Source organism: Corvus moneduloides, chromosome 5 (assembly GCF_009650955.1).
Source record: "Corvus moneduloides isolate bCorMon1 chromosome 5, bCorMon1.pri, whole genome shotgun sequence".
NCBI classification, from domain to species: Eukaryota; Metazoa; Chordata; class Aves; order Passeriformes; family Corvidae; genus Corvus; species Corvus moneduloides.
This window is the reverse complement of record NC_045480.1, coordinates 18,417,065-18,441,607: the sequence shown is the minus strand read 5'-3', so window position 1 is coordinate 18,441,607 and position 24,543 is coordinate 18,417,065. Positions and strand designations below refer to the sequence as shown.

The window sequence follows — 24,543 nt, the reverse complement described above, 5'->3', positions numbered from 1 at the left end:
TGATACTGCTCCCCAGAGCCTGGGATGGCAGCAGTGCCAAGCTGTTATGCAGGAGGCGCACGTACAGAGAGGAGGACCCTTCTCTGGGACACGCACCCCAGACACTCCCGCACAGCCCTCGACAGGTGCCGCTCGGGCGGCCCTCCTGCCCCGGCACCGCGGCCCAGCCCTGCCGGCAGCTCGGCCGTGCGGCCGGGCCCGAAGGCGCTCGGGGAGCAGGGCGGGCCGGCAGCGGTGGCCGCAGTCCCCGCCTCTCCCGCGGGCTGCTCGGCGAAGGCCGGGCCGGGAGGAGCCGCTCACCGGCGCTGCGGCCCGCCGGAGCCATGAGCTCCCACCGCAGCGAGACCGACTGGCAGGGGTTGCTGAGCGAGGTGAGGCGGCGGGGTGGCCGCGGGCTGGGGCGCCGGGCACCGAGGCAGAGCGGCGGGCGGGCCCGGCTGCTCCCCGCGCCCCGAGGAAATGCCGGGGAGAGGGGCACAGCCGCCGGCAGGAACCCGGCCCGCGGCCGAGCGGGCGGCAGCGGCGGGCGGGGGGCGCCGAGCTGTGCCGGTCACGGCTGAGCTTTGCAGTCACGTCTGCCGATGGCCCTCCCCTGGTCGGGCTGCCGCCCCAGCGCCGCGCGGCTGCGGAGCACCGGCGACAAGGGCCTGCGAACCTCTCCGTGGGTTTTCCGCCCTGGGGCTGCAGAGAGCAGGTTGTAGGCGCTGCTGCGGCTGGTTTGAAACCGCCGAGGATTCCGTGAGCCGCGAGTATGGCCGAGGCCTCGGGCCCGGGGGAGCGGAGCAGCGCAGCGCAGCTGCGGCACCGGCCTGGGTGACCGGGCTGCCCCTGTGCCGTATGCCTTGTGTACTTACTTCCCTTGAATCACACATGAAAGGGTTTTGAGACCCATGGTGACATTTATGCTATGGGAGAAAAGAATGTAATAGTACCATGCACATGAGCCTCAACAGGTGGAGGATTTTCCAATTACATGAATAGAAACTTAATTGTCCACTGCATCCCCATTAAAAGATCCAGTGTTTACAGGTACACGTTTTCACATAGGGTAAGTTACCAAACTCACACCAACTTGAGGTCAGTATAACTTAAAGGAGTGTTATTGAAGTCAAATCTGTTTATTAGACAAACTCATGAAGTAAGCTGGCATGCTGATTTTTACATTGCATTACTATAAAAAATAGTATTTTTATGCTTACAGCTAGCAGATAAAACTTCTTTGCAAACAGCATGGGCCTGGATAAACCTGGCTGAGTCTACTGTCCTCCACTATGACGCACACAGGTGAATTCCCCTGTTTTCAGGAGGGCTTTGCCTCCATTATGTTAACTGAGTGTAAGGCCTAAGGCTCTGACCTGTCAGATATTTGAGTTTAGGATGTTGAACCTGTCACTGCTCCTGTTGATTTCAGTGGGAGTTTGTATGGCCGTAGATCTTTGCTAGTACAGTACATCCAGAATTGGGGCCTATCTATGCACGCAGTGTTTGCAAAGACACAAAATGATCCAGGAGAAAGTGAACAGTGCACTTTCAGTAGTATCCTGTTTATGCAGTGTTAAATCTAACATCTCATTTCTCAATTGGAGTTTTATTTGGGGTGGGGATGGTTTCAGATGGAAGGGAAGGGTTAGAGATGAGAGACAAGTCATGAGGTGTGTTCAGAGGAAATGTTGCTATACTGTGCTTTAAAAAGTAATTTAGAATTACTATGGAACTTTTTTACTTTTTATATAGTTTAACCTAAAATCTTGGTCCTGAAATTGAACACTGACTTCAGTTTAGGGGCTTCTTGATTGTAGTGAAGTTTAGTGACTGTGCTAAGCTACATTTTTGTAGATACTTAAATATACATATAATTTCTTTTTTTCAGGAAAAATTAGAGGCATAGTGACTTATATTTCCCCTTTCCTCCCTTTCTCTCTGTTTCTACAGCAGGCTTACAGCCTGTTTTTCTGGGTGAAGTCTGTAGTATGTGCTGTCAAGATACAGGTTTTCCTCTTTTGCCTTCTTCTTCTTCTTCCTTTGGCTGTTGTAATTCACTCCATGTGATTTACTCATTAACTCCAACATCCTAATTGGTATGTGAGAAAGTGGCTCAGACTTCTGAAGTAACTTGTAATAAGGTTTTTGAATTTATCATATCCCTCAGTGGTACAGATTTTCTCAAGGCCTTCTAGCTTCGGTGTCTGCTAGGTAATTTTTTCCCCCTGTCCATTTCATAAACATCTTGAAATGCTTTCAAAATACAAGGTAACAAAAGCAAGAAAAGACATGGTAGCTGTAAACAAACACTGTCCCGTTGCTGATGGTAGACAGTTAAAACATAAGATGGGGTTAAAAATCTTGGTGTAAAAGACCAGAAGTTGGTGGGTTCAGATCTGTGGTGACATACTTTCTCATTTGCATAAGCCCAATCCTCCAAATTTGAAAGGTAGGAGTAATTGAAATACTTGTCAAAGCAACTGTAATTTTTAAAACTGTGGTACTACAGGTGTTAAGTGAAGTAGTAGGATGCGCATTTGGTCCTTATGCACAAACACTTGTACACACAGTGTATTTTTGTAGGTTGTCTTTTCATTTTTCTGTAGAGAAGAAGAAATTCTTTTGTCAGTTTCAGTCTTTTTCTATATTTATTCTTCTTTTCCTTTTGACATTTGTTCCATTTTGGTGCCGTTTGCTCTGTACCCTTTCACATATCTTTCTCTGCTTTTATTATGCTCACCACTAACTTCTTGCTTGTTCTTTTGCCTCCCTGTTTATGTATATTTCCACTTATTTTACAGCCGCACACATTTCAGGCCTAGTGTGCACCTGGTACTCTGGACAATCTTTGCACCACCTGTACCTTGAGCATTCTTTAAACTAAATGAATAGGATGACGTGGGTAGGAATACTGGGACACAGCCAACTTAGCAAATACTGAAGGAGTGTAAAAGAGTCATTATTTCCATTGATAATCTCACAAACTGGATGCAGAAGAACCCACTTCAGGAGCAAGAATCCACACAAATTTTACCTGTTCTCTAGCTAAGTTCATGTATTGGTGATGGATGCATATATATATATAAGATTTATTACTCTCTTGGGTTACCATGTAATTTTTCTGCCTGGACTCTTGGTTTTTATCTAACATTTATGTCACTCAATGACCCATGTTTAGAGTATTTAAAAGTCAGTGTAAACTTGTAAGGTGAAGACCTGATCAATAATCAATAATCTTACTTATTTGACACAAGAGACTGAGCTGTAGCAAGAACTTTCTTGCTGGTGGCCTAAGTCCTCCATAAAACAGTGATCTTCATAAATCTTAAAATACTATCCCAAGAGTACATTCCATTCCTCTTCCGCATCCCTGGAGTTGTTCAAGGCCAGTTTGGATGGGAGTCTGAGCAACTTGGTCTACTTGAAGGTGTCCCTGCCTATGGCAGTAGGGTTAGAACTAGATGATCTTCAAGGTCCCTCAGATTTGCCAACTTGTAGAATTAAATCCAATGTCAAAATGCTTCTCTTTCGCTTGCACCTCCCACACGTTAGAGTGTTTAGTGTATGCTATTTGCAGCAACTCACATGTGGCGCTGCCTCCTAAAGTTAGTTTGAAGAAATGTAGTTTCTGTTTAATTTGTCATTCACAAGAGGCTATTTCTTGGTTATTGGCTGTGTATGGTCTTCAGCGGCAAAGAAGGAGGTGATATGCTTGTCTCTTGAGCTCCCTTGCTGAGTAATTTTGGAGCAGTAGTTCTAGTTGAAATAGCTAGATTTCAACATGATTTCAAGACATGAGTTCTGAAGAGTGAGATACCTAGCGTGCTTGTAATTGGCAGAGCGTACCTTTCCCATTGGTTGCACAATTTTTTATGTGGACAAGAGAGAAGAGAAAGGAAAACTGGTGAGATTTTCATGTTCATAATATCTCTATTACATTCTGTCATGTTTTCTTTTCAGACAAAGCGTGAAATGTAATTCACCAAACCTCTATGAGGGGCCAACAGGCTTTGGAGCCACTAGTTTCACAGCTTTTCTTAATGTGGACAAATGCAGTGGCTGTAGGGAAGAACAAAGTGGAGCAGATACTCTGAGGTCCCTGGTTGGTTGGGTTGGCATTGTAACAACTTTGACATTTGGAAAATGAAATGAGAATGCTAAAAGAGCTGGCACTGTGATTTACTGTGCTCCAAAATTCTCAGGAGCTGTGGGAGAGTGCTATGAAGACCTGCATGCTGGACTTCTGGGCAACAAAACAAGTGTTGCTTTTCATGTTTCCTTGTTTCAGGTTGGACTAAGAGACCCACAGGGATGTTGTGAAACAGAGAGAAATTAATAATGTAATTGGAGGCACAGCATACAAAACTTTTAAGGGCTGGGCCACATTGCACAGAAGTGTTAACTACTAAATTGTGGTATTCCTAAATGGCCAATGAAGAGGATGTGGTGTAGTATGGTCATCAAGACAAGACATGATGTTCTGAGGAGCTGCTTATATCACTTCTGTCATCACTGAATGATACCAGCCTGCTTTGTGTTTCAGCAGCCAAGAAGCAGCCAGTGAAGCAAGAACTGGGCAGCAGGAAAAGCAGGGTTGATATGGTGGAATAAAACCAAGGTCACTGCATTGTTTCCGGTTTTATCAGAGAAAAATCACATCAGGAAGGGAGATGGCAAGCAAATGGCCAGTAATTGTGTATTTCTCTGGATCTGAGTGCTTGACTCTTTCAGATAAGTTAACAGTTTAATCTGAAGTCGAGGGGAGCAACGTTATAGAAACACAGTCAACAAATATTCCAAACAGTGAGATTGCAATGCATTTTGGGACCCTTCAGTTTCGACAACAAAATTGTCTCCAAGAGTACAGTTGGGAGAAATTTGATAAAGGCAGTTCGGTAGCAGTTGGATCTCTTATTAAAAGATGGTGAGTAGAGTCCATGGTTTTTCAGAGAGCATGGTAGATGATAGGTGTCAAGGCCCAATGTGATGCCCTTCAGCATTTGAGGACACAAGGCCCTGGAGTGTCAAGAGGAGACAGAATATGATCCACAGTGTTTCCAAAGCACAGATTGGAGATAGTATCTCTGCTTCTACTCTCAGGAAATTAGATGTTTTCCTTGACATTAATTGCCATTAAGTACCAAAATACAGGCCAGTAATTTGTACAAATTAAAAAAAAAAAAAAATCTGATAGGAATTCAGTGTGTTTGTTGGTTTAAAAAAAGAAAGTCTGAAACCTTGACCATGTCCCAGCTTCATCAGATTATTAGACCATGTCTACAGCGTCATTAATGAGATCTACCCAGATTTGTCACTAAAAATAGCAATGGACAAATAGTAAGTGTTTGATGTAGAGGGTCACCTTGGAGCAGTTACACTCTACTGTAATGTCAGTCTCTTTTTACTCAATTTCACTAAAGTAGTCATCTGGCTGTAAAGCAGTTCAGGCAGAAATATAGGATGTCATATTCCTTTAATTACTACGATCTTCCTTGTAGCAATTATAATTTGCTTTATTGCAGATAACAGCACATTGGTAGATAAAAGTCACTAGACAGATATGAAAAGTTGTACGTTGTAGCTTTTAGATTGAATGTATAGCAGCTGGTTCTCGTTTTAACTTTGTTTTTTAAATTAATAGATTATTTTGTACCAATAATTAAAAACAAAAGACAACAAGAATATTTCATAGTAACTATAGTGCATAATAGAATTCACTTGTTTGTCTCACTGATAGAGAGTACCTGAGATATAGGCTTTCCTTGAGTTGCAGGGGAAGAAATCTCTATATGAGTGAATGCCAGAAGCATCTATTGAATACTTTTTTTCAGACTGTTTGAGAAAATTTGCCTTATTGCTTTCATTGTTCCAAAAAGACTTGTCACACTCCTATGTTCTTTTTGACAGCATACCAATTTTATTGCACTTATTTGTCCATATAAGGGAAATCACTGATGGGACTCAGTTATTTCCCTGTGTAGAACCCATTTCTGGTGTACAGTTGTTGGGTCAGTTTATGGCCATTATTGCTACATTGGCTTTTAACATTCAGAAACATATATATTGAATAACCTCTTTGAGGTCTGTCTTCGTGAATTTGGTTTTCCTTCAGTAATGGTAATGGGAACTGCAAACAGAGCTCTGTTGAATAATCAGATTCCACAGAAATGCTCTGGCTTTATTGTTTCTTGTACCATAAGCCCATGGAAACAAATTATGATGTTATTACTGGTTTTATTCCATTTATTTGGGAAAGTCAGTGTGTGTAAAAGGCAAAAATTACTCCAAAAAGTCTTTTATGTGGTCATTTTTATAGTAAAATCCAAACAGTGCACTGGGGAGAGATGCCAGCATCATCAGTATATAGTTCATCTAGTTCAAACAGATTTTAAACAAGGAGGCCATCATTATTCCTTTTCATTTAGACCCTGAACATTACCGTCCCCACAATCTGTTTATGGTTCGTTACCCTCAGGCTAATAGGTAGCTGAGAATTCCCCAGCCCCTGCCAGTGCTGCTGTAAAAGGTGAAGCCTGCTCGTGTGCTGAGTGTGTCCTTTGTAGAGGGCTGTGACTCATGGCAGACGCAAGGTTTGTTTGGTGCTAGGTCTGTATTTCCTCCTGGGTAAGTACTGGGTTTTACAGTCTAATCCACATGCTCCGGTTCACTTCTGCCTCTCATACACTGTTCCATCCAGCAGCACTCGAGGCAAGGCTTGCAGGCACCTGCAGGTGCTGTGGGTGTATAAGGCAAGATGTTTGGCTTCTTTCCATTCCCACTGTGTGCATGGTATAGGCTGCGCTGCTCCACACAGGTGTTGGCTGGATGGGCCAGCTTCATGCTTCCTGGGATTCTTCCTGTTAAAGAAACAGGACAGACTACTTGGTTCAGGGCTTTAGGCTGTTGAGGTTTTTTTAAAGTGATTGTGAGGTTTGCTTTTACTCATTTTTGTTTGCAATTACTCTATCAGATTGTTAATATTTAAAAACAATTTAGCGAAGGCATATTTTAGAATTACTTAGGGGATGAAACAGGGAAAAAAAGAAGAGAGATTGACAAACATTTCACTGTAAGGGAAGGAATTACTTTATCAAGTTTGAAGAAGTTTACCATGTCATTATAATCACTTGCTGACAATATTAAAGTTTAGCTTCTCATACCTTTCAGTCCTTTATCAAGGGATTTGACATTTGTGTAAGGTATCAGTAAGGACATAAGTACATAGGTACACTTGCGTTTGTTGATGCCAAGGCATCATAATCCAGAAAATTTATGGCAGGATTTCAACTTTAGTATTGCCAGAAATAAAATTAATCCAAGGTGGAAGTGTCCTTTTTGAGAGTTCAAATCCTTCTTGGAACTGCTTTTCTCATTCCCTTCCCACTTTTTTGCAACTAAGCATTTACCATTTTTGGAAAAGGTTGGCTGTACTAATATACCAAACTCATTTTTCCCTTTCTCATTGACTTGAAATTGAGGTTAACAATTAAAGTTAATTCCAAGCAAGTAGTACATACAAAGAATGATTTTTGTCCCGAAGAACAGCACTGACTTGAGCGGTATGGAAGTGCTGATGTTCTTGCTTTGTGCAAGAGCCCATAATGACAAAGTATTCTTGTCAGAGGATATAATGAAACTATAAATTGTTTTCATGACTGCTGTGGTAGTTGGTCTCTTGTAGAGCATATTCAGAAAGTATTTAGAGCCATGTCTTATGCCAGTAACATCAGAAATAGAAATATATACTTTAGCATGAGCAGTGTCAAGTGATGGGTAATAAGAATCTGCTGATCGAACATCATGTTAAGTGAAAAAAGTTACTTGAAAGTTCTGATAGGTAACATTGAGGATGACATACACGTTACTCTTCCTGTCAATGGGGAAAGGCAATGAAGCAGATCAGACCAATGCAGAACAGCTAAGATTTGCAAGTTCTGCTTTGCTTAGTGCATGAGCCCTTCACATGAGAGGTGGTGGCTGCAGGGGAAGGCTCATCTCTGCCTTCCCTCTCCTTTTAGGTGTTCACAGCATTCCTGCATTATTTCCCATTCTTTTGCCTCAAACGAGCATGTGCTATTACCGCAGTCCTAGGCCCTATCACCGTGTCCCGCAGCCGTAGGGAGGAGGAGAGAAGATCCAGCAGGCAGGAATTGTGCAGCAAGATTGATTTATTTAATTATTTTATAAACTCTTTTATAGACTTTTTTCTTCATAGTCTAATTGGACAAAGGATCAGCCACCCCTTGGGGTGGTTGGCTAAAATCCTAAAACATCCATTGTCAAAATATTTTTCTACTGTACTATAAACAAGACTTTTCAAGGCTGCAGATGTTTGGTTGTTTACATAACTCTGCTGCCTCTTCTGTGAGAGAGAAGAGTCTCTCATGGGCTTAGAAAATAGCAAGAAAATCCTTGCTAGCAGCATTTTTGTATCTACAATGTGCCTGTAGTATCACAGAGTAATTTAAGTTTCTTTTACCTGTGCTGTAAGGGCATCGCACTAATTGTTTCAGAGTCAAGGTAAATTTTGGTTATCATTCATGCTATGCCTTCTGCTGTAGCATGGTCCCATTTCAGTGTCCAGTTGGGAGGCTGAGCCCAGAGGACATTGCTGGTAGAAGGATGGCAGTGGGAAGCGAAGCAGGAATGATTGGTTGCTACCTGGAAGCTGGATATTTTGAACGCATGTAGAAAAGGGAGTTTGCAAATGCTTCTTCCTTCTAGCAGCCTTCCCAGGGGTGCTGGGCAAATTGCAAGGTTCCTCATGCTATTGTATATGAGGAAAAGAATGAGAAACTCAAATTGCTAATTTTTCTAAGTCACAGTGGTCAGGTGAACATGTGGCCATATGGATGGATTTCAAACTTTCTATATGAGATGTCTTCCCTGTGATTGTTATTAATAAGCTAAGATGACTTGTGGCAGACTTTGATCTTGTGCAGTCTTCCTTCAACTTTTCAGAGCAGAACTTGAGACTCTTGTATCCAGTACTGGCTTGGGTAGAAATGGCTTGTTACATGTATGGGTTTTTTCTTTTCTGCAGTATCTGGTGTGCAAAAGGAAGCTCGAAAGTAAAAAGGAGGCATTGCTAATCCTTTCCAAAGAGCTGGACACTTGTCAACAAGAAAGAGACCAGTACAAACTTATGGCCAACCAGCTGCGGGAACGACACCAGTCTCTGAAAAAGAAGTATCGGGAGCTGATTGTAGGTTGTTCTTTATGAAGACTGTTTAACTGGGGGACAAAGGTGAACCTCAAAAAAAAATTAGAAAGAAGTCCATAATGGCTGCTGTAAAAATGTCTAGGTACTTGTTTGCAGGAGTCTGCAGTTGTACAGCCCTGATCATGTTATTACTCATTTGTTCTGCATTGATGAGGCAGTGCCTGTTATATAGGACACAGAAACAGTGCATGCTCTGAGGAAATTAGTTTCAGTGATAATTCCATTTAAAATCTGACTGTGGTATTATTATTCCTCAGCAACTTAATATACCAGTATGAAAATTAATACACAAATTTGTAATGACCTGCTGTTCTAGAAATGTAAACAAATCCTCAACTTTAAAATTTTTTTTAGGTTGAAGTTAGTATTACTGATATTAATCATTACTATTTAAAAAAATCATTTTATAACAGTTAAAATACATGTTCTGCAATTAGATTCACAGAAGTTAATACAGTTTTTGGTTTCAGAAATAAGCTGCCAATAAAATATATCTGTTTATTTGTAGGATGGGGATCCATCGCTTCCACCTGAAAAGAGGAAACAGGTAGGATTTATTTTTCATTCTTTGTTATTTATCTGCTACAAGAGTACTTTGCAAAAGAATAAAAATATTAATTAAGAAATCTGATAAAAAAGCAAGCGTTTCGGAATATTAAAGAGCTCAGTCTTTAAACTGTGACTTCTGCTTTGGTCTACACATTTCACTCTGTAATACCTGAACTATCATTATTTAGAATATATGGCTATTGCTTTCCTGTTCACCTGAGACTGGAATTGGTCAGTGTACAGAGACTTGAGATTGTTCTCCTTGTTGTTTATTCTTCTGTATTGAGTCTTAAAATGGATTTGTGACAGGACTTCTCATACTTAGAAGTAAACTGGGAATGCATTGTCTGCATTCCATAATTGTTAATTTATTGTTGTGAGTGCTGTTTTCCATTAAGTATTCTCCCAGGCCACTTGGACTCTATGAGTTATAAATGGTAAAACAATGATAATTGCATTTTATGGTTCCCCTGAAAAACTTTTTGCCTGCTCGCATGCATTTTTGTTCCTAGATATCTACATAGTGTGTCCCTGTTGTGGAATGTTGGTTGTCACATCCTAAAATTACCTTAATTTTTAGAAAAAATGGTACTCAAAACACAATATGTGGAGCAGGGAGATGAGGACAGCCTAAAAGAACAAAAATCGTTGCTGTAATTGCTAGTTTTGGAAGTCTTTTAACTATGTTTAAAACATGGTTATTAACATTCTCTTAATGGATCAGAAGTTTTACTCATCACCCTTTCCCTGAGAGTTTGCATGTAGTTCTTGCTATTTGCTTAAAATTTTATGGCTTAGGGTTTTGGTTGCTTTAAACTAAACTTCCAGGGGCAATATAATTACTCCTTCAGGCACTTAAACAAATAGCTGCCAAGAAGTCAGTGGCTCAGTGTAGAATCATTTAACTTCCTCATTATTTAGCATAATTTATTTGCAATTCTGTTATTTCAACAGAATTCTAATAGAAGTTTATGACCAGATACAAGTTTGTGTATTCTGAGTGTTGCTGAGGAATATCCAGTTGAAAAAAAAAAACAAGGCAGTATATGGATCATTACAGAGATAAGTAGGAAGGGAGATTTCCCATCCCATAGCTATTCTAATTCATCTTTCATCTTTCAAAACAAATAAAACTGACACTTGTTTCTAAAATACTAGCCAAATTCAGTCTAAATTCAGAAGCTGTGATGATATTAAGTTTGGCAATTTGTCTTACCAGGGCAAGTGCCTGGAAAACCTTTAATAATCTACCTAGGAGTCTTTTTTTTTTTCCTGAGGAAGCTATGTATTCATGCTAGGGAGCAGTGAAAGAAAGAAAATCTTGTCTTCAAATGGGGTCTTTGATGGGTTCCCCCCAAGAACAATATATACCTTACGTTGTACAGTAATAGACTGTTAGTGTACTTTCTTGAGTTTTCATTTTCCTGAGAAATGTGTCTGTAACATACAAGGTGGATAACCTAGAGCAGTTAGTGCAACCTTTCTGAAGAAGAGTATAGTTTTGCTTTGAGAAATGCATCAGAGAATAATAAAAGAAAGTAATGAATATCTTTCCATTATTACCTTACATACGTTTTTTAGCATTTTCTTATCTAAGAAAGAGTGAAGTTCTCTTTCCCTTTTGTGCTTCTTCTGTTCGCTTTTTTCCTGGAACCCCAGATGCCTGCTGGGAGAAGTTTGTGACCTCAGTCACTTTATAAAAAGAGACCCCAATCCTCCAATGAATTCTGCATGACACAAAAGTGCATACTGTTTTCATGGTCAGAAATGAGATGAAAACATGATATGCTCAACAATTTGCTATCTGTTGCATTGGTTTGCCACAACTGAACAATTATTGCTTATTATTGAAATTTCAATGTAGAACCTTAAATGTAATAGGTTGGTTGGAATTGCTGTCTTCTTCTTCGTGTCTTCATTTCCCCCCTTTATTATCAATTATGTTTTGTGACTGCTTAAAATGTCTTGTTTTCCACCATGCCTTCTCATGCTATTTTGTAGCACAGAATTTTCATGGTTTTTATGGAAATGTCATGTAACCAGGTGTTTTCTGTCAGCAGTCAGCTAACTCAAAATCCGTTTTTGTAAAACTGGTACTTAAAGGTATCTTTACATGCAGTGGTAGTGTTTTCCCTCTCAAAGCTGTGTTTGCATCTTGGATCTTTTCCAAACGAAACTATAATTCTGTGATACTATGATGATTCTATCCAAAGATTGTTCTGTGTGTATCACCTTCTGCCAATCAGCAGAAGCAGGAAATGAGAAACTGTGCTACTGAAATCTCTTTTTCTACTGTAGGTGTTTCACCACTACTGTTGTTATCATAGCTTGTGAGCTGTCAGTGCTTTCCTGGCCCATCATGCCTAACACTCTCAAATGGTGTGATTGAAGGTAGTTTTATAATGTCTTATGCTGTCAGGTGTAGAGTAATTTTTGGATAAGTAATGGAGTAGTGAAATGTTTCAGGACAATAGGAATTAGGAAGAGTGTGTTTTATGTTAAAATTCATTCAGACGTGGTTGTAGTGGTTTAATCCCAGCCAGCAGCCAAGGCCCACGCAGCCACTCACTCAACTGCCTCACCAGGGCAATCAGAGAGTGAATTGGAAGGATAAAAGGTAGGGAACTTTTGGGTTGAGATAAAGTCAGTTTTATAGGAAAAGCGAAAGTGGCTCACACAAGCAAAACAAAGCAAGAAATTCAATGCTTCCCATGGGCAGGCAGGTGTTCAGCCACCCCTGGGAGAGCAGGGCCCCAGCACGCATAACGGTGACTTGGGAAGACAAATACCATCACTCCAAACGCCCCACGCTTCCTTCCTCCTTCTTCCCCCACTTTACACACTGACCATGGTGTTGCATGGTCTGGAATATCCCTTTGGTCAGTTTGGGTCACCTGTCCTGACTTTGTCTCCTCCCAGCTTCCCATGTTCCTTGCCAGCACGGCAGTACAAAAAGCAGAAAAGGCCTTGGCTCTGTGTGAGCCCTGCTCAGCAATAACAAAAACATCGCTGTATTATATTATTAACTCTACCTTAGCTGAAACCAGCACAATGGTAAGCAATAGACACTCCCCATTTTGAAAGACATGTTAAAATATTTCTCTGACTACATAGCCTCTGTTGAGCATCCTATATAAATAGAAATTCTACCGTTCTACAGTTCTGCAATGATATATATTTATATGCATTAACTGTGATACAGGACATTTTAATGGAAGCTTACTAGGTATCTGTTGTCCAGTGTTGCTGCACTGGGAAACTTAAAGAAAAAAACAGAGATGGGATTTCTAACTTGATATATGTTGCCTGTTATTTTCATCTACACTGTTTAAATTTTCAGTATACCTTCAGTTTGGGAGAAGCTTTGCTATTAGAATAACAAATCAGTGAATCCTTCGACCTTCTATATGAAATGGAAGTTCTTTTAATTCAAATGAGATCCTTTGAATAAACAAAGATGAAGTAAAATGCATGGTTAGGAAAATGACTGTATTGAGCCACAGTCCTAAATATGCTTTGCTTAATTTGATCTCAGTGAGACCACTCAGTTGGAGATAATGGGTTTGCGCTGGGGCTGTATGTCAAGAATAAAGCTGCAATGCATATGTCACTGGTGAGGCCTTAGGTTTGTGTTTTAAATGTATAAGGAATCAAATTAAATGGAACTGAACATCACAAGACCACAGAATAGTTGAGGTAGGAACACAGCTCTTGAGGTCAACTAGTCCAGTCTTCTTGCTCAAACGTGACCGCTTAGAGCAGGTTGCCCAGGGACAATTTTCAGCATGGTGTTGATTGTTGCAAGTCCGCAGCCTCTCTGGGCAACCTGTTCCAGTGTTTGAGCGCTCTCACAGAAAAAAGGGTGAGGGAGCAAGACCCTTCCTCACCTTCTTGCTGTCCTTTCTAAGGAGCCAGTATCCCTTCATCATAGTGCTCCAGTTGTGTGAGCTATCCCACTGATTCTCCATGATCCCAAAGAGATTGTAACCCTGTAACTGCACACAGTCTTCAAACTCCTCCTGTTTATCCCCCCTCCTGCATGCATTAGAGACCTTGGAGTGGATTCCGAGTGTGCTGGTTCTGTGATACAGGCTTGAGAGCTTTCCTTCAAGACTGTTCTATTGGAACCTCCTTCTCTACCTGCCTATGGTCAAAGGAATTACTCTTCAGCTCAGTTGCTTTGTGAATTGCTATGTCCTGTCTCTTCCCATCATCCCAGCCTCTTGCCTTGCCTACCCTATCCTAAGATTCCTCATTCCCTCCCACATAATTTCAAGAGTAAAGCTCTCCTTTTGAAGTTCTCCAGTCTACTGGCAAAGATACTTTTGCCTCATGTAGTCAAGTGGATCTTGTGTCTTCCAAGCAGCTGTTGAGCCTTAGAGAGGATCCCATGATCATAGAACCATCTTTGAGGCGTCCAATACTGAGTCCCATAATGTAATGATGGCATAGTCCTAGTACAGAAACAGCTTGATGGTTAATCCTTCCTACCAGCCAAAAAGTCCCCTGAGAGAACCTGAAGGTCACGGCCCTTAGTGCTGTTACAGTTATCCATACGTATCCCAAGGTGATTCATTCAAACCAAGGTTCTGACTGCTTCGAGGGTCATTGGTATCGCAGCAGCATGATACGCACTCACTGAGATGTTGGTCAGACAGCTTGTCTCCTGCTAATGAATATGTCCATGAGTATGACTTTTTGGAGCAGGCAAAACATCAGAAGGACCAGAGGTTCCAGACAGAATTATGCTGTGACATACCACAAATGGACCCATTTTGATCCTTTCCACTTCCAGCTTCCAGCTCAATGTACTCAGCTATCACAATTCACTTCTGAAACAAATTTCAGGGATTACCTTATGACTGTTCTTGACATCATCATAAATAATAACTAATGTGGTTATTATTTGTTAGTGAATGAATTCAGGAAGTTTTGCCAGCCTTGTGCTAAGGTGCAAAAGCTGCATTCAGAGTCCTGTGAAATAAAATCTGCAGATAAAATACACTACAGGGTAAGCAATAATTTTGTATTATCTCACAGTGGTGCTGTGAAGATTAATGTGATTTCTTCCTCTCTTCAAAGGGTTTGAGGATGAAAAACATTATGCATGTGCCAAACATAGACCGGTGCACTTTGCTTTGGTTTGTAGGTGCATGTGTTTGACTTCCATAGCGTGAGGTGGCAGTTGGAAAACAGTGACGTTGTTTGCCCTTGCAACACATAGAAAGCAATACTCCCATGGATTTCAAAGTGTGCCTGCTCCAAGAACAGAGCCAGTAGACAGATTTTTGTTTCTGAACACCGAAATCTTCTATTCCATTGCTCAGAGCAGGTGGTAGTATGTAAAACCTAGAACTTTTTAGCCACACTAGGAGTCATACTTTGTGAAGTGACACAGTTGTTTCTTCAACAAATAGGTTTTGCTCTAACAAAGAATCATAGAATCATTTAGATTGCAAGAGATCTGTAAGACCGTCGAGTCCAACCATTAACCTAATGCTGCCAAGTCCACCACTGAAGTCTAGGAGAGAAGAAACACTCATCATAATAGATGTGATAGTCCCTCAGGCCTGTTGTGTACAACAACTTCTTTTCCGGTTGCTGTGTCTTACCTTATGGAATAGAGAGACACTTGTGCACACCTCTGCACCTGAGTACTCTCGATAAATAGTCCTTCAATTAATTACAACACTCAAAATGTTTAAGGAATTTTGATTTTTTTTGTGCATTATCTCAAAGTTTAAGATGTCTTTAGGAGCTCAGAATATTTAGGAGAGGATTTTCTTCTCCTGTTTTATGTCAAGTGACTGCTTGGCAAAGCTTTGATTTTTGCTGTTGTTTTTCTGCATGAAAATACAACCCATATTAAGTGTATTTTGTTTTGCATACCCAGGATCTGTAATTTTGAAAGTCTTCTCTGTTTTTTCAACTTAAAGAGAAAAATACAATAATTTTGGATTTTTATTGCAAAGAAGCTAGTGTTAAGGGAGATCATCAGTTCTTCTATCTTGGGAGTGAGCAGTGGTAGTTGGTAAGTAAAACAGGTTTTTCTGTATTAATTCAACCATTGCAATCATGTGAATGCGTTGAAGGAGAAACTGCACTTAAATTTGTGATCAGTCACACCCATCAAGTGTGCTTAGTGTTTCATCAAACTTTTTTCTGTCAGCCCTATAATTCAGTGTTCTTCTCTGTTTGAAGGTGTGGCTGGAACAAACATAAAAGACTGTAAATTGCAATATAGGAACGTTTGTATTTAAAAATACTTTTAAACTGTAAAGGTATGTTGGAAGTCTCCCTCTCTTCCCCCTTCCCAAATTACTTTTTCAGGTAGTACCCTAAGGGCAAAAAGTTCTTTTTTTTTTTTTTACGTGTCGGACAAGATTTATGTGCAAGAGAATTGAGAACTATATTAAAGACTGTTACTATCCATCATTTTTAAAGTGCTGTGAGGAAAAATAACACAGTGTGTATGTGTAGCTACATTTGCAAAATTGTTAGAGGAGCCAAACTCAAGAGTAGTGCATGATGCCGGGGATGACTATTTGGAGTTACATTACTTTTTTTTACTCATCAGGCCATTGGTCACTAGTGAGCAAAGATCTGTTGCTGCCTGCCAGGTATTTACTGGCTTATATTAATAAGTATTTATAGATATTTTTGTCAGTATTTTTTGACACTCATCTGTAGCTAAAAGTGAAGTTCTTTTCCACCTTCTATCCCAAAAAATGTTCTTGCAAATTTTAACAAAGCCTAAGTGGAAAAGGAGGAGGACTGTGATCCCATCCCATTGAATCTTTCACTCTCTGGTCTCTTCTGATCGATCATGCTTTTTTTCCTATATGTAATAATGGTAGGCACTTCCCACTCAGCACTCTCAGGTCTGTCTTTTTCTCCTTTCGTCTTAGCTTCTGATGGGATTGTTGGCTGTGGTTGCACTTGCATTTGGTCAGAGGAAAAAGGAGTATGGGGACAGTGTCATATGTCTGGCTTCAGTGGGGTTTAGACTGTGCTCAGATGATGCTCCACTGAGAAGGTGGTTGGGCACTTGAACAGGCTTTTCCAGGGAAGTGGCCGCAGCACCCAGCCTGCCAGAGTTCAGGCAGCATCTGGACAACACTCTTAGTCCTATGGCTTCGTTTTGGGGTAGTCCTGTGAGGTGGAGGGAGTTGGACTTGATGATCTTTATGAGTCCCTTCCAGCTATTCTGTGAGTCTATGATACATGCAGGCTTCCCATAACAGATGCATATAAAACAAATAGCTTGTCGTGCTGCAGAGGCTCCAGAGAACCCGCCAGAAACGGAATGTGGATAGAGCTCTGGAAGCTTCTCTGATAATGGCCAGTTACAGAGATGGGGCTGAAGCAATACTTGTTATTTAGTGTTGGAAACAGTTGCATTGAGAGAGGGTAGGAGAAACAGTTTCCACTACTGTAGGTTGTTGTGGAGGGAAGACAAGATGAGGCAGCAGAAAGGTATAGACCTCTACATCTCTCCCTTCTTTATTCATGGCTCAGAAACCTGTCTTCATCAGTACTTTAAAGTTAGTTCTGTATAATGTGAGTGAAAGAAGTAAAGTCTTTCACAGTTTCAGAAGTCTTCTTAAGGCTTCACCTAAAATCAAAAGAAACTGTCGAAGAAATGGAATCTAGAGAAGCTGAATTTGGCTAATTTACACACGTTGTTCTCTGTTGCATGGGTAAATGATATGAGCTTTATTGTCTGTTGAAGTAACTTGTCTTGGATTTCTGAGTGAATTCTGTGTTTGTTCTATGAATATTGAAAAGAAGTTGCCAAATGTAAAAATGAATTCCTTTGCCCTTGCATAGATTTCTCCCCTTTCCTCGAAAAATACACGCTTGCAGGTACACGAAGGCAGTGCTCCATTGTTAGTTTTATCATCTTTCAACCATATGGTATGTTTTCTTCTATATGCCAAAGAAATGGTACCAAGTCCAGGTGTCATTCAACGTGTCCTCATGGCTGGCTCTCCTTAAGCCTAGTAGAGCACTTTTGAAACTCAAATATTTCTCCTTCTGTCCACATTTAACCATGAGCTTTAATAAGGTCTTGCCAAGACCTTTGAAACTTGTAACAGTCTAAATTATACATTGTGTGGCTAAGCCAGGGAAATGAGTAATTGCTGGAGATTACTTCTGTGACATAGCTTGGTTGTTTCAGTTTAACAGAAGTATAATACAAGGCTTGCAGTAAGGAGCAAATCTATACTTAGCTCATTGTAATGCTCTTGGCATGGTCGAACAAGGCTGGTTTATTTTCGTGTCTAAAATTCTTTGTTTCAAGTTTCTTCCAATATCTCTGTCATGAATATAAAGGTTTTTGTCACGTTAAGTCATTTATATGACTGACAAATAAAATTCAGCATAGAATTGCAATCCCAGAGAAATGGTTTTAAAGGAAATAAATCTGAGCAGGAAGATTTAGTATAGGCATGGTAATAATGCCTTTCCTGCCACTACTGGGAGCCAGGTTTTAACTACAGACTGCTGAAATCCTGGTGTTACGGTTGTAAACACTGATTAGTGAAATTGAGTTCTTTCCAGGTGTTGAAATTACATGTGCTATTGCAGGAGTTGTTCCAATTCATCATAAAAAGGAACTTTATAAATAGAGGTGTTTCAGAGAGATTTGTGCAAATCATGTTCCTTTTAACTGACGCAGGCTTTATTGAAAGTCAACTTTCTTTAAAAAAAATTAAAAATTGCATCTGAGCAGTAGCCATAGATACTTCAGTTTAAATACAATTTCCTGCAAACATGGATTCTTTGTTTTCTTTCTTTTAAACAGCCATTTAGAAGTACTTCTCAAAACCATTGATTGAATGTGTTCTGAAGCTCCTTGGTTCATTCATTATATGAATGACTATTACACTGTTTGTTTAAGATGTAGGAAAAAAAAATCAGTCCACCAAAGCATAGATGAGGAGTCTTTTGCATTACTTGAATGGTTCTTGTCTTGAAAATAAAATTAGAAGCAGCTTAATTTTAGTCCTGTAATTGGCTACTTACAGGGTTCTTTTGCTATTACACTCTTCCCCCAAATTATTTATTTTCAGTCTTCAGGTTTGTCAGTAGTTTAAAAAATGCTTTAATCTCTTCCAAAACTGTGTGAAATTTACCTTGCTTTCTTCTGAAATTTTGGTCTCAAAGCATCAGAAATACAGAAGGTGTAGCAGTGACTTAGGCTTTGTGTTCATCAAGTAGGATGTTGTCAGTTTCTCGAGTTATTTTTCCTGTTTAAAAGTTCAAAGTTATTGCTAATTAAGAGCAATTGGAATTTGGAGTTACCTTCTTCAATAGTAATGTACAAAAGTTCTAGTTGATGGTTGCTTAATAGTCTAGTACTGCAAATGGTTGTATGCATGCATAGCTATGTTCATGTTACTATTCTCATTTATACATTTCTCTTAATAGTTCTCTTAAATGCAAAGCAGGACATGTAGGAATGGCAGTTGTTAGTGAACAAGGAGCAAGATTGCAGTAATGGCTATCAGATACCGTGTTGGTTTGATAGTGTATGAGTTGTAAAGATAAAATTAATGAAAACATCCTATGAGACTCAAGTGGTAGTAGAATCACTGGGTAAAAGAGATTGAAAAAGAGAGATGTCAGAGTAGAGAAATGGGGGAGTTGAAAGAGAAGCACAGCAAGTAGAGAAACTAAACCTAAAATACCAAGAGAGAACTAGGAACAGTCACTTGATGAATTACAGTCAGTTGATGCATTGGCCTCAAATCCAGGGAGTATGTGTAAGCGTGGCTCAGAGATACTGACTCATGAGGCTTTACTAAGTCATGCTTAGAAGATCCAAAAATTCTTTTTTCATTTCTTTTCATACTCTTGAGATTTATGACAATGGATGACACACTGAGCTGTCCACAGGCAATGTCTTGAAAGGCTGCACCTTAGTCACTGTGATTCTAACTCTCTTAGAAAAGCTGACACTGGTAGGCTTTTCCTGTGTTGAGTCAATGTTTGTGTATTCATGAGACATTTTTAGGGTAAAAATGGAATAAATTTGCCTGTAGTATTTGCTCATTTTCAGATAGCATGTATAGAAAAAGAGGAGATTGCATTTATTTTTTGGTTAGTGTTCAAGTGGATGGAATTTAATTGTAAGATTATAGACCAGACTACTTGCCCTGCTAATTTAGCAGGTTAATGTGAATAACTACTTTTGATGTGGATTATTGAGTGGGGAATGGAGTGGTTTGGTTTTAAACTCCAGCTTTCACCTCAATTTTTCCAGAATCTAGGTGATACCTAACAACACAAATCAGGTCATGTTTGAAGTTTTGTGCTAGTAGATATCCATGGTATAGCTCCATATGGGGACATGGACTTCGGCTGACGACCTCTTTACTGGCTGGAAATCTGCTCTAAACACTATTAAGGACTTTAATTGTATCATAATTATTTCTCAGCTGTGCCTTTTGGCTAGTTATATGCAAGTTTAAAACTATTATTTTGGCAGCTTTCTATAAATATTGTCAAAGTATTCTGAACTTAATTCTTCCCACCAGCCACGATACTGGAACTAGTGTAGATGTTTTCACTTTCTCTTGTTTGGGGTTTGTGTGCTTTTCTAGGAGTCTGTATGCACACGTGCTGTATGTATTTTCTACTGTGAAAGATAAAGGAACTCAGGTGACTTTTCTTGTTATCTCTCTAGTGAAGCATGAAGTCTGGGTACCACCAACAATAAAAGTAAAGATCGTTGGCAGATAAGGAGTAATTCAAGGGTTTCTTTTCAATCACTACTTACATTTCTCTCCACAGACACTGACTTCTGGCTGATATTTACTCCTTTTCTAGGCAAATCTTGCTCAACTGCTGAGTGAGGCTCAAGATCGAAATAAACATCTTGGAGAAGAGATTGGAGAGCTCCAACAGAGACTGGGAGAAGTACAAGGGGACAATAAGGTATTACAGACTGCCAGTAAATTGCATGGAATGTGTAAACTGGGCTAGAGTTTTGCATTACTTCTTAAGAAAACAACTAAAATAATGGCTTAAAGAACTTCTAGAATACTTTAATTGCAATAAATGCTTAGAACAGTAGAACTACAGAAGCTGTAAAGGATACCAGTAAGTGCAGCTTATTATATATTTTTGTATGCTGCTTTTGCTCTGATGTCCTTAGCTATCTATTTTGTATTTAGCCTTGCTTTAATGCTCTCAGACTTTCTATGCTCCTTTCTTTTTTAAAAAAACCCCATATTTTATTAGTGGTATTTCCTCTTACAAATAAGTACAGATAAGCATGTCTTCTTCATGTGATAATTTTTAGGTTTTTGCACTGAAAAGCAAAACTTTAGTAAATGTTGGAGGAGCATAATTTTTCCTTAAAAAATATGGAGTAGTTGATCAGAAATGTGTATAGTGAGCTTTGTATTAAACCCTCATCCCATTACCCTTACATAACCAATTTATTTCATTGCTAAATTTAGCAAGTTATATGGAACATTGCTCAAAATCTGCCATTTTGTATTAATCAAACTCCTGTTGTCTCCATTAATTGAAATATTTAAACTCAAGCCAAATGTGTGTAACATTCACAGCTGGAGCTTTATGCAAAAGTACATTCAGAGATCAAACTAGTGAGAGGTTGAATTGGAGAGTCGAGGTGGTTAACAAAGTAAAAAATTGAAACAAATAATGATAACTTCCCTCCCTCAACTGCAGTTTTGAAATGATGGGATTTTAAAATGTGAATAAAAATGACATGGCTTTTAATTATTCGGATGGGGTTTGTTTCTTTCAATTTAAGTTTATTTTATTTATTTTCTTTTAAACATAAGTATATTGTGATAATGCAGGTTTTTTCACAGTTTGTCACAAAGACCTCCCTTGAAGGTGTTCAGAGAGCTGGGAAAGGGTCAAGTGAAACCTGAATTTGTAGTATTCATAGCATTCAGCATAACTTGCTCAAGTCTTCAAAGACCAGGTTTCCCACTGTTCATTTTCATTTGCATGTTTCTGTTTGAGCTATATTACAGTGTAGAAGTCAGTGCCTTGCAGTTCTCCAGTACCAATATTATGCCATACAGCCTTTTCCAAGCCAGTCCTGAACAGATAGCAAGGGTTTGTAAGTACAAACAGAAAACAAGGGTAGTAAAACTACAACACATTTAAATATCAAGGTCATGTACCTATTCTAGTTGCTTATGACAATATATGATCTTGGTAACACAGAGCCTACTTCTTTGTGCTTGAATTGGCACTGTTCAGGTTCACCTTTGTGGGTTAACTTGGTATTAACTGGTCATCTTCGTGACACCTCAGCATGAATTTAAATATGTGCTCCTCAAAATGAATGGAAAAGTACAAAAGGAGTTATTCTGCCCAGCGTGCCTCTCTCTGAAAGGTGCAAAATAGTGCATCACTAAATAAAAAGTGGGAGGAAAGAGCTGCATCAGACATGGATTAATTTAGACTAGGATTTTCATTTTTGGAACACATTCTTCACTTTCCTAGTAAATGAGAAATAGAGCTTATTTTAGAGTCAGGTTGCTGGTTTTCAAAGTGCCTAAAAAAGCATTGCCATCTCTCTGAGGGATTTAGCACTCTCTTCCTGTGTCAGATTTCTCTCCCTACAAGCTTCAGTGATAAAATTCTAGGCTTGTTCACAAAGCCATTCTCTTCTGCTCATCAGTTCTCCTGTACTGGCAGCTGGGCTACCTCAGGCACTGGAGTCCAGACAATGCATGGTATATACAAAACAAAAAACTGTAATAATTTGCTTGTTCTTACATTTTTTCCCTGCATTCTTCTCACTGCTTTTTCCAAAGTGAGGGAGGGCATCCTGCCCAGCTGGTCTACGTCAGCCTTACTTCTGGCAGGAGATGAACAAACAGCTGCTTTTGCAGAAAGTGAAGCTGCATACGGATGAACAATTCTGCCTGTGTCTGAGCAGGGGTGACTCATGCAGGCTTTGTCACTGAGTGGCAAGAGCTTTGCAGGACTAAAAAAGAAAAAAAAAATCTCTTTAAATATCACACATTAGCTCTATTGATAAAGAAGTGTTTTGATGGCTTGACTTGTTTTTCACCATTTTAATGTTTGCTACAAGTAGGATAAAGTCACTTGGATTAGCAAGAAGACCTTGAACTGGAGATGTTTTACTTGTTGAAATCATGTTAAACATATCATCAGTTAGGCAATAACAAATTACTTGCATTTGGTTTAACTGGAATAATTTTTTCCTCTCATTTCAAGTAGAATTTTGTTGGCACAAATAATAAAACTTCTTCATACAGTCTCTGGAAGGATTTGTTGCTGCAGTTTGAAAAATACAGCAGTAGTTAGACTGCAGCATTCCAGCAACAGATATCTAAGGCTATTTATTTTTATGATTGATCACAGTCTCACAAGTTCTGATACATGAAAACTCTTCTATGTTTATGGTAGTTACTTGTAAATCTTTTTCCTTCCTAACGTTTTGGCAGCAATGCTTGGAAACAATTACTAAAACATAGAAGAATATAGTTAAGAAATCTAATTCTCTCATGTAAAAGGGTAAAAATGGAAAGCTTAAGACAAACTGGAGACTTCTGCAAGACAAGATGACTCAGTTGCCTTCACCTGAACCCCTACCCATGCAAAGAATTGCTTTTGTAAGCTGCCAAGAGAAGTTCTGAGCGAGAGGAAGGTGCATGGGGAACAATGGCTGCTGTGTTACTGTCGGTTCCTTATTGCCAGGCAGACAATCATTCATGCAGCAACAGGGAGAAGTGTTAAATGTGGCATGTGTGTTTTGGCAGAGCTGGGACTTCAGGTAGCATATTTGCATAGTTCTGGTCCACATTTTAAGATTTTGTAGATAATATGTGAAGGCAGTTGCTGTGACTGTGGCTGAATATGATGGTTTCTGCCTTCCATGAAGAATTGGTTGTGCTTGTTTCCCTTTTCCTTCTGTGTGTTTTATTGATAATCAGGAGTGTCCAGCTTTGGTGCAGGCATTGTCTATGAACTCCTAGCCTGCACAGCAGCTATCCCAGTGATGCTGTTTTAGGCATTGTGGGCTGATACACTGTTTGCTACTTTGTAAATAATTATCTTAGCTGAAAGTGATACAGGAAAAAGCTGTGATATTAAAATAAAAAGACAGTGCTTGCAGCACTGGATTGTTTTGGTTAACAATTTATGGGTTCTTGACAAACAGGAGTTTTCTCTGGTGAGGTGCCATTAGTTTAAATCCATTCAGCTGTGAATGCTGTCCACAGAATTCTGAGGAGTAGTGTTAACCTATTCTCTAGATGCAAAATGAATTTGAGTGGTCTTTTCCTTAGTGATTTCTGAATGACAGAAACAAAAATACAGCATCTAGAGGGCAAGTGTATAAAGTTTATAACAGCACTAATATGTAAGATAAACCCTTAAACCTCTGGCATAACAATGTCTCTTTGGGTCACAGCATTTTCAGGGAAGAATTTTGTAGCAGGTGGTGCTGCCTCATGAGACATTCACAATGCAGAATTAAACGACTTGGCCTGTTCTGCCCTGTCAACTCTCTGATTGGCCAACTGTCTGGAAGAAGCACTCTGTTGTTTTATGGATTGGTATTTTACTGTATTTTGTGTATGTTAATAATGCTGCTTTTACTGGATGAATTTGGATTTCTGAAGCATTCTTTTCATAAGACTCTTCAGGGTTTTGGGGGGTTTTTTTCCTCAAAATTAGTAGTAAATAAAGAGTTCTCCTTTTATTGACAGACTGTTTGACCTTGCAAGTTATAATTGCTTGCAGTTATATCTTATGCCTCACCC

At 39.6% G+C, this 24,543-nt stretch overlaps 1 protein-coding gene across 5 annotated transcripts in view; it reads left to right on the top strand.

Annotated features, from left to right (window-relative positions):
- The first annotated feature begins 200 nt into the window (after positions 1 to 200).
- The window catches only part of CCDC149 (coiled-coil domain containing 149), a 52,353-nt gene continuing 28,010 nt past the window's right edge, over positions 201 to 24,543 (top strand). For 2 of the 5 annotated variants that reach the window (XM_032108963.1, XM_032108962.1), the window contains exons 1-4: positions 201 to 371; positions 9,026 to 9,187; positions 9,714 to 9,752; positions 20,591 to 20,698. In XM_032108963.1, coding sequence (XP_031964854.1) covers positions 324 to 371; positions 9,026 to 9,187; positions 9,714 to 9,752; positions 20,591 to 20,698 — 357 coding nt within the window. In that variant the 5' untranslated portion in view covers positions 201 to 323. Of the gene's footprint in view, positions 372 to 4,296; positions 4,907 to 9,025; positions 9,188 to 9,713; positions 9,753 to 20,590; positions 20,699 to 24,543 lie in introns of those variants that run through there. The other 3 variants (XM_032108965.1, XM_032108964.1, XM_032108966.1) reach the window with 2 other exon arrangements.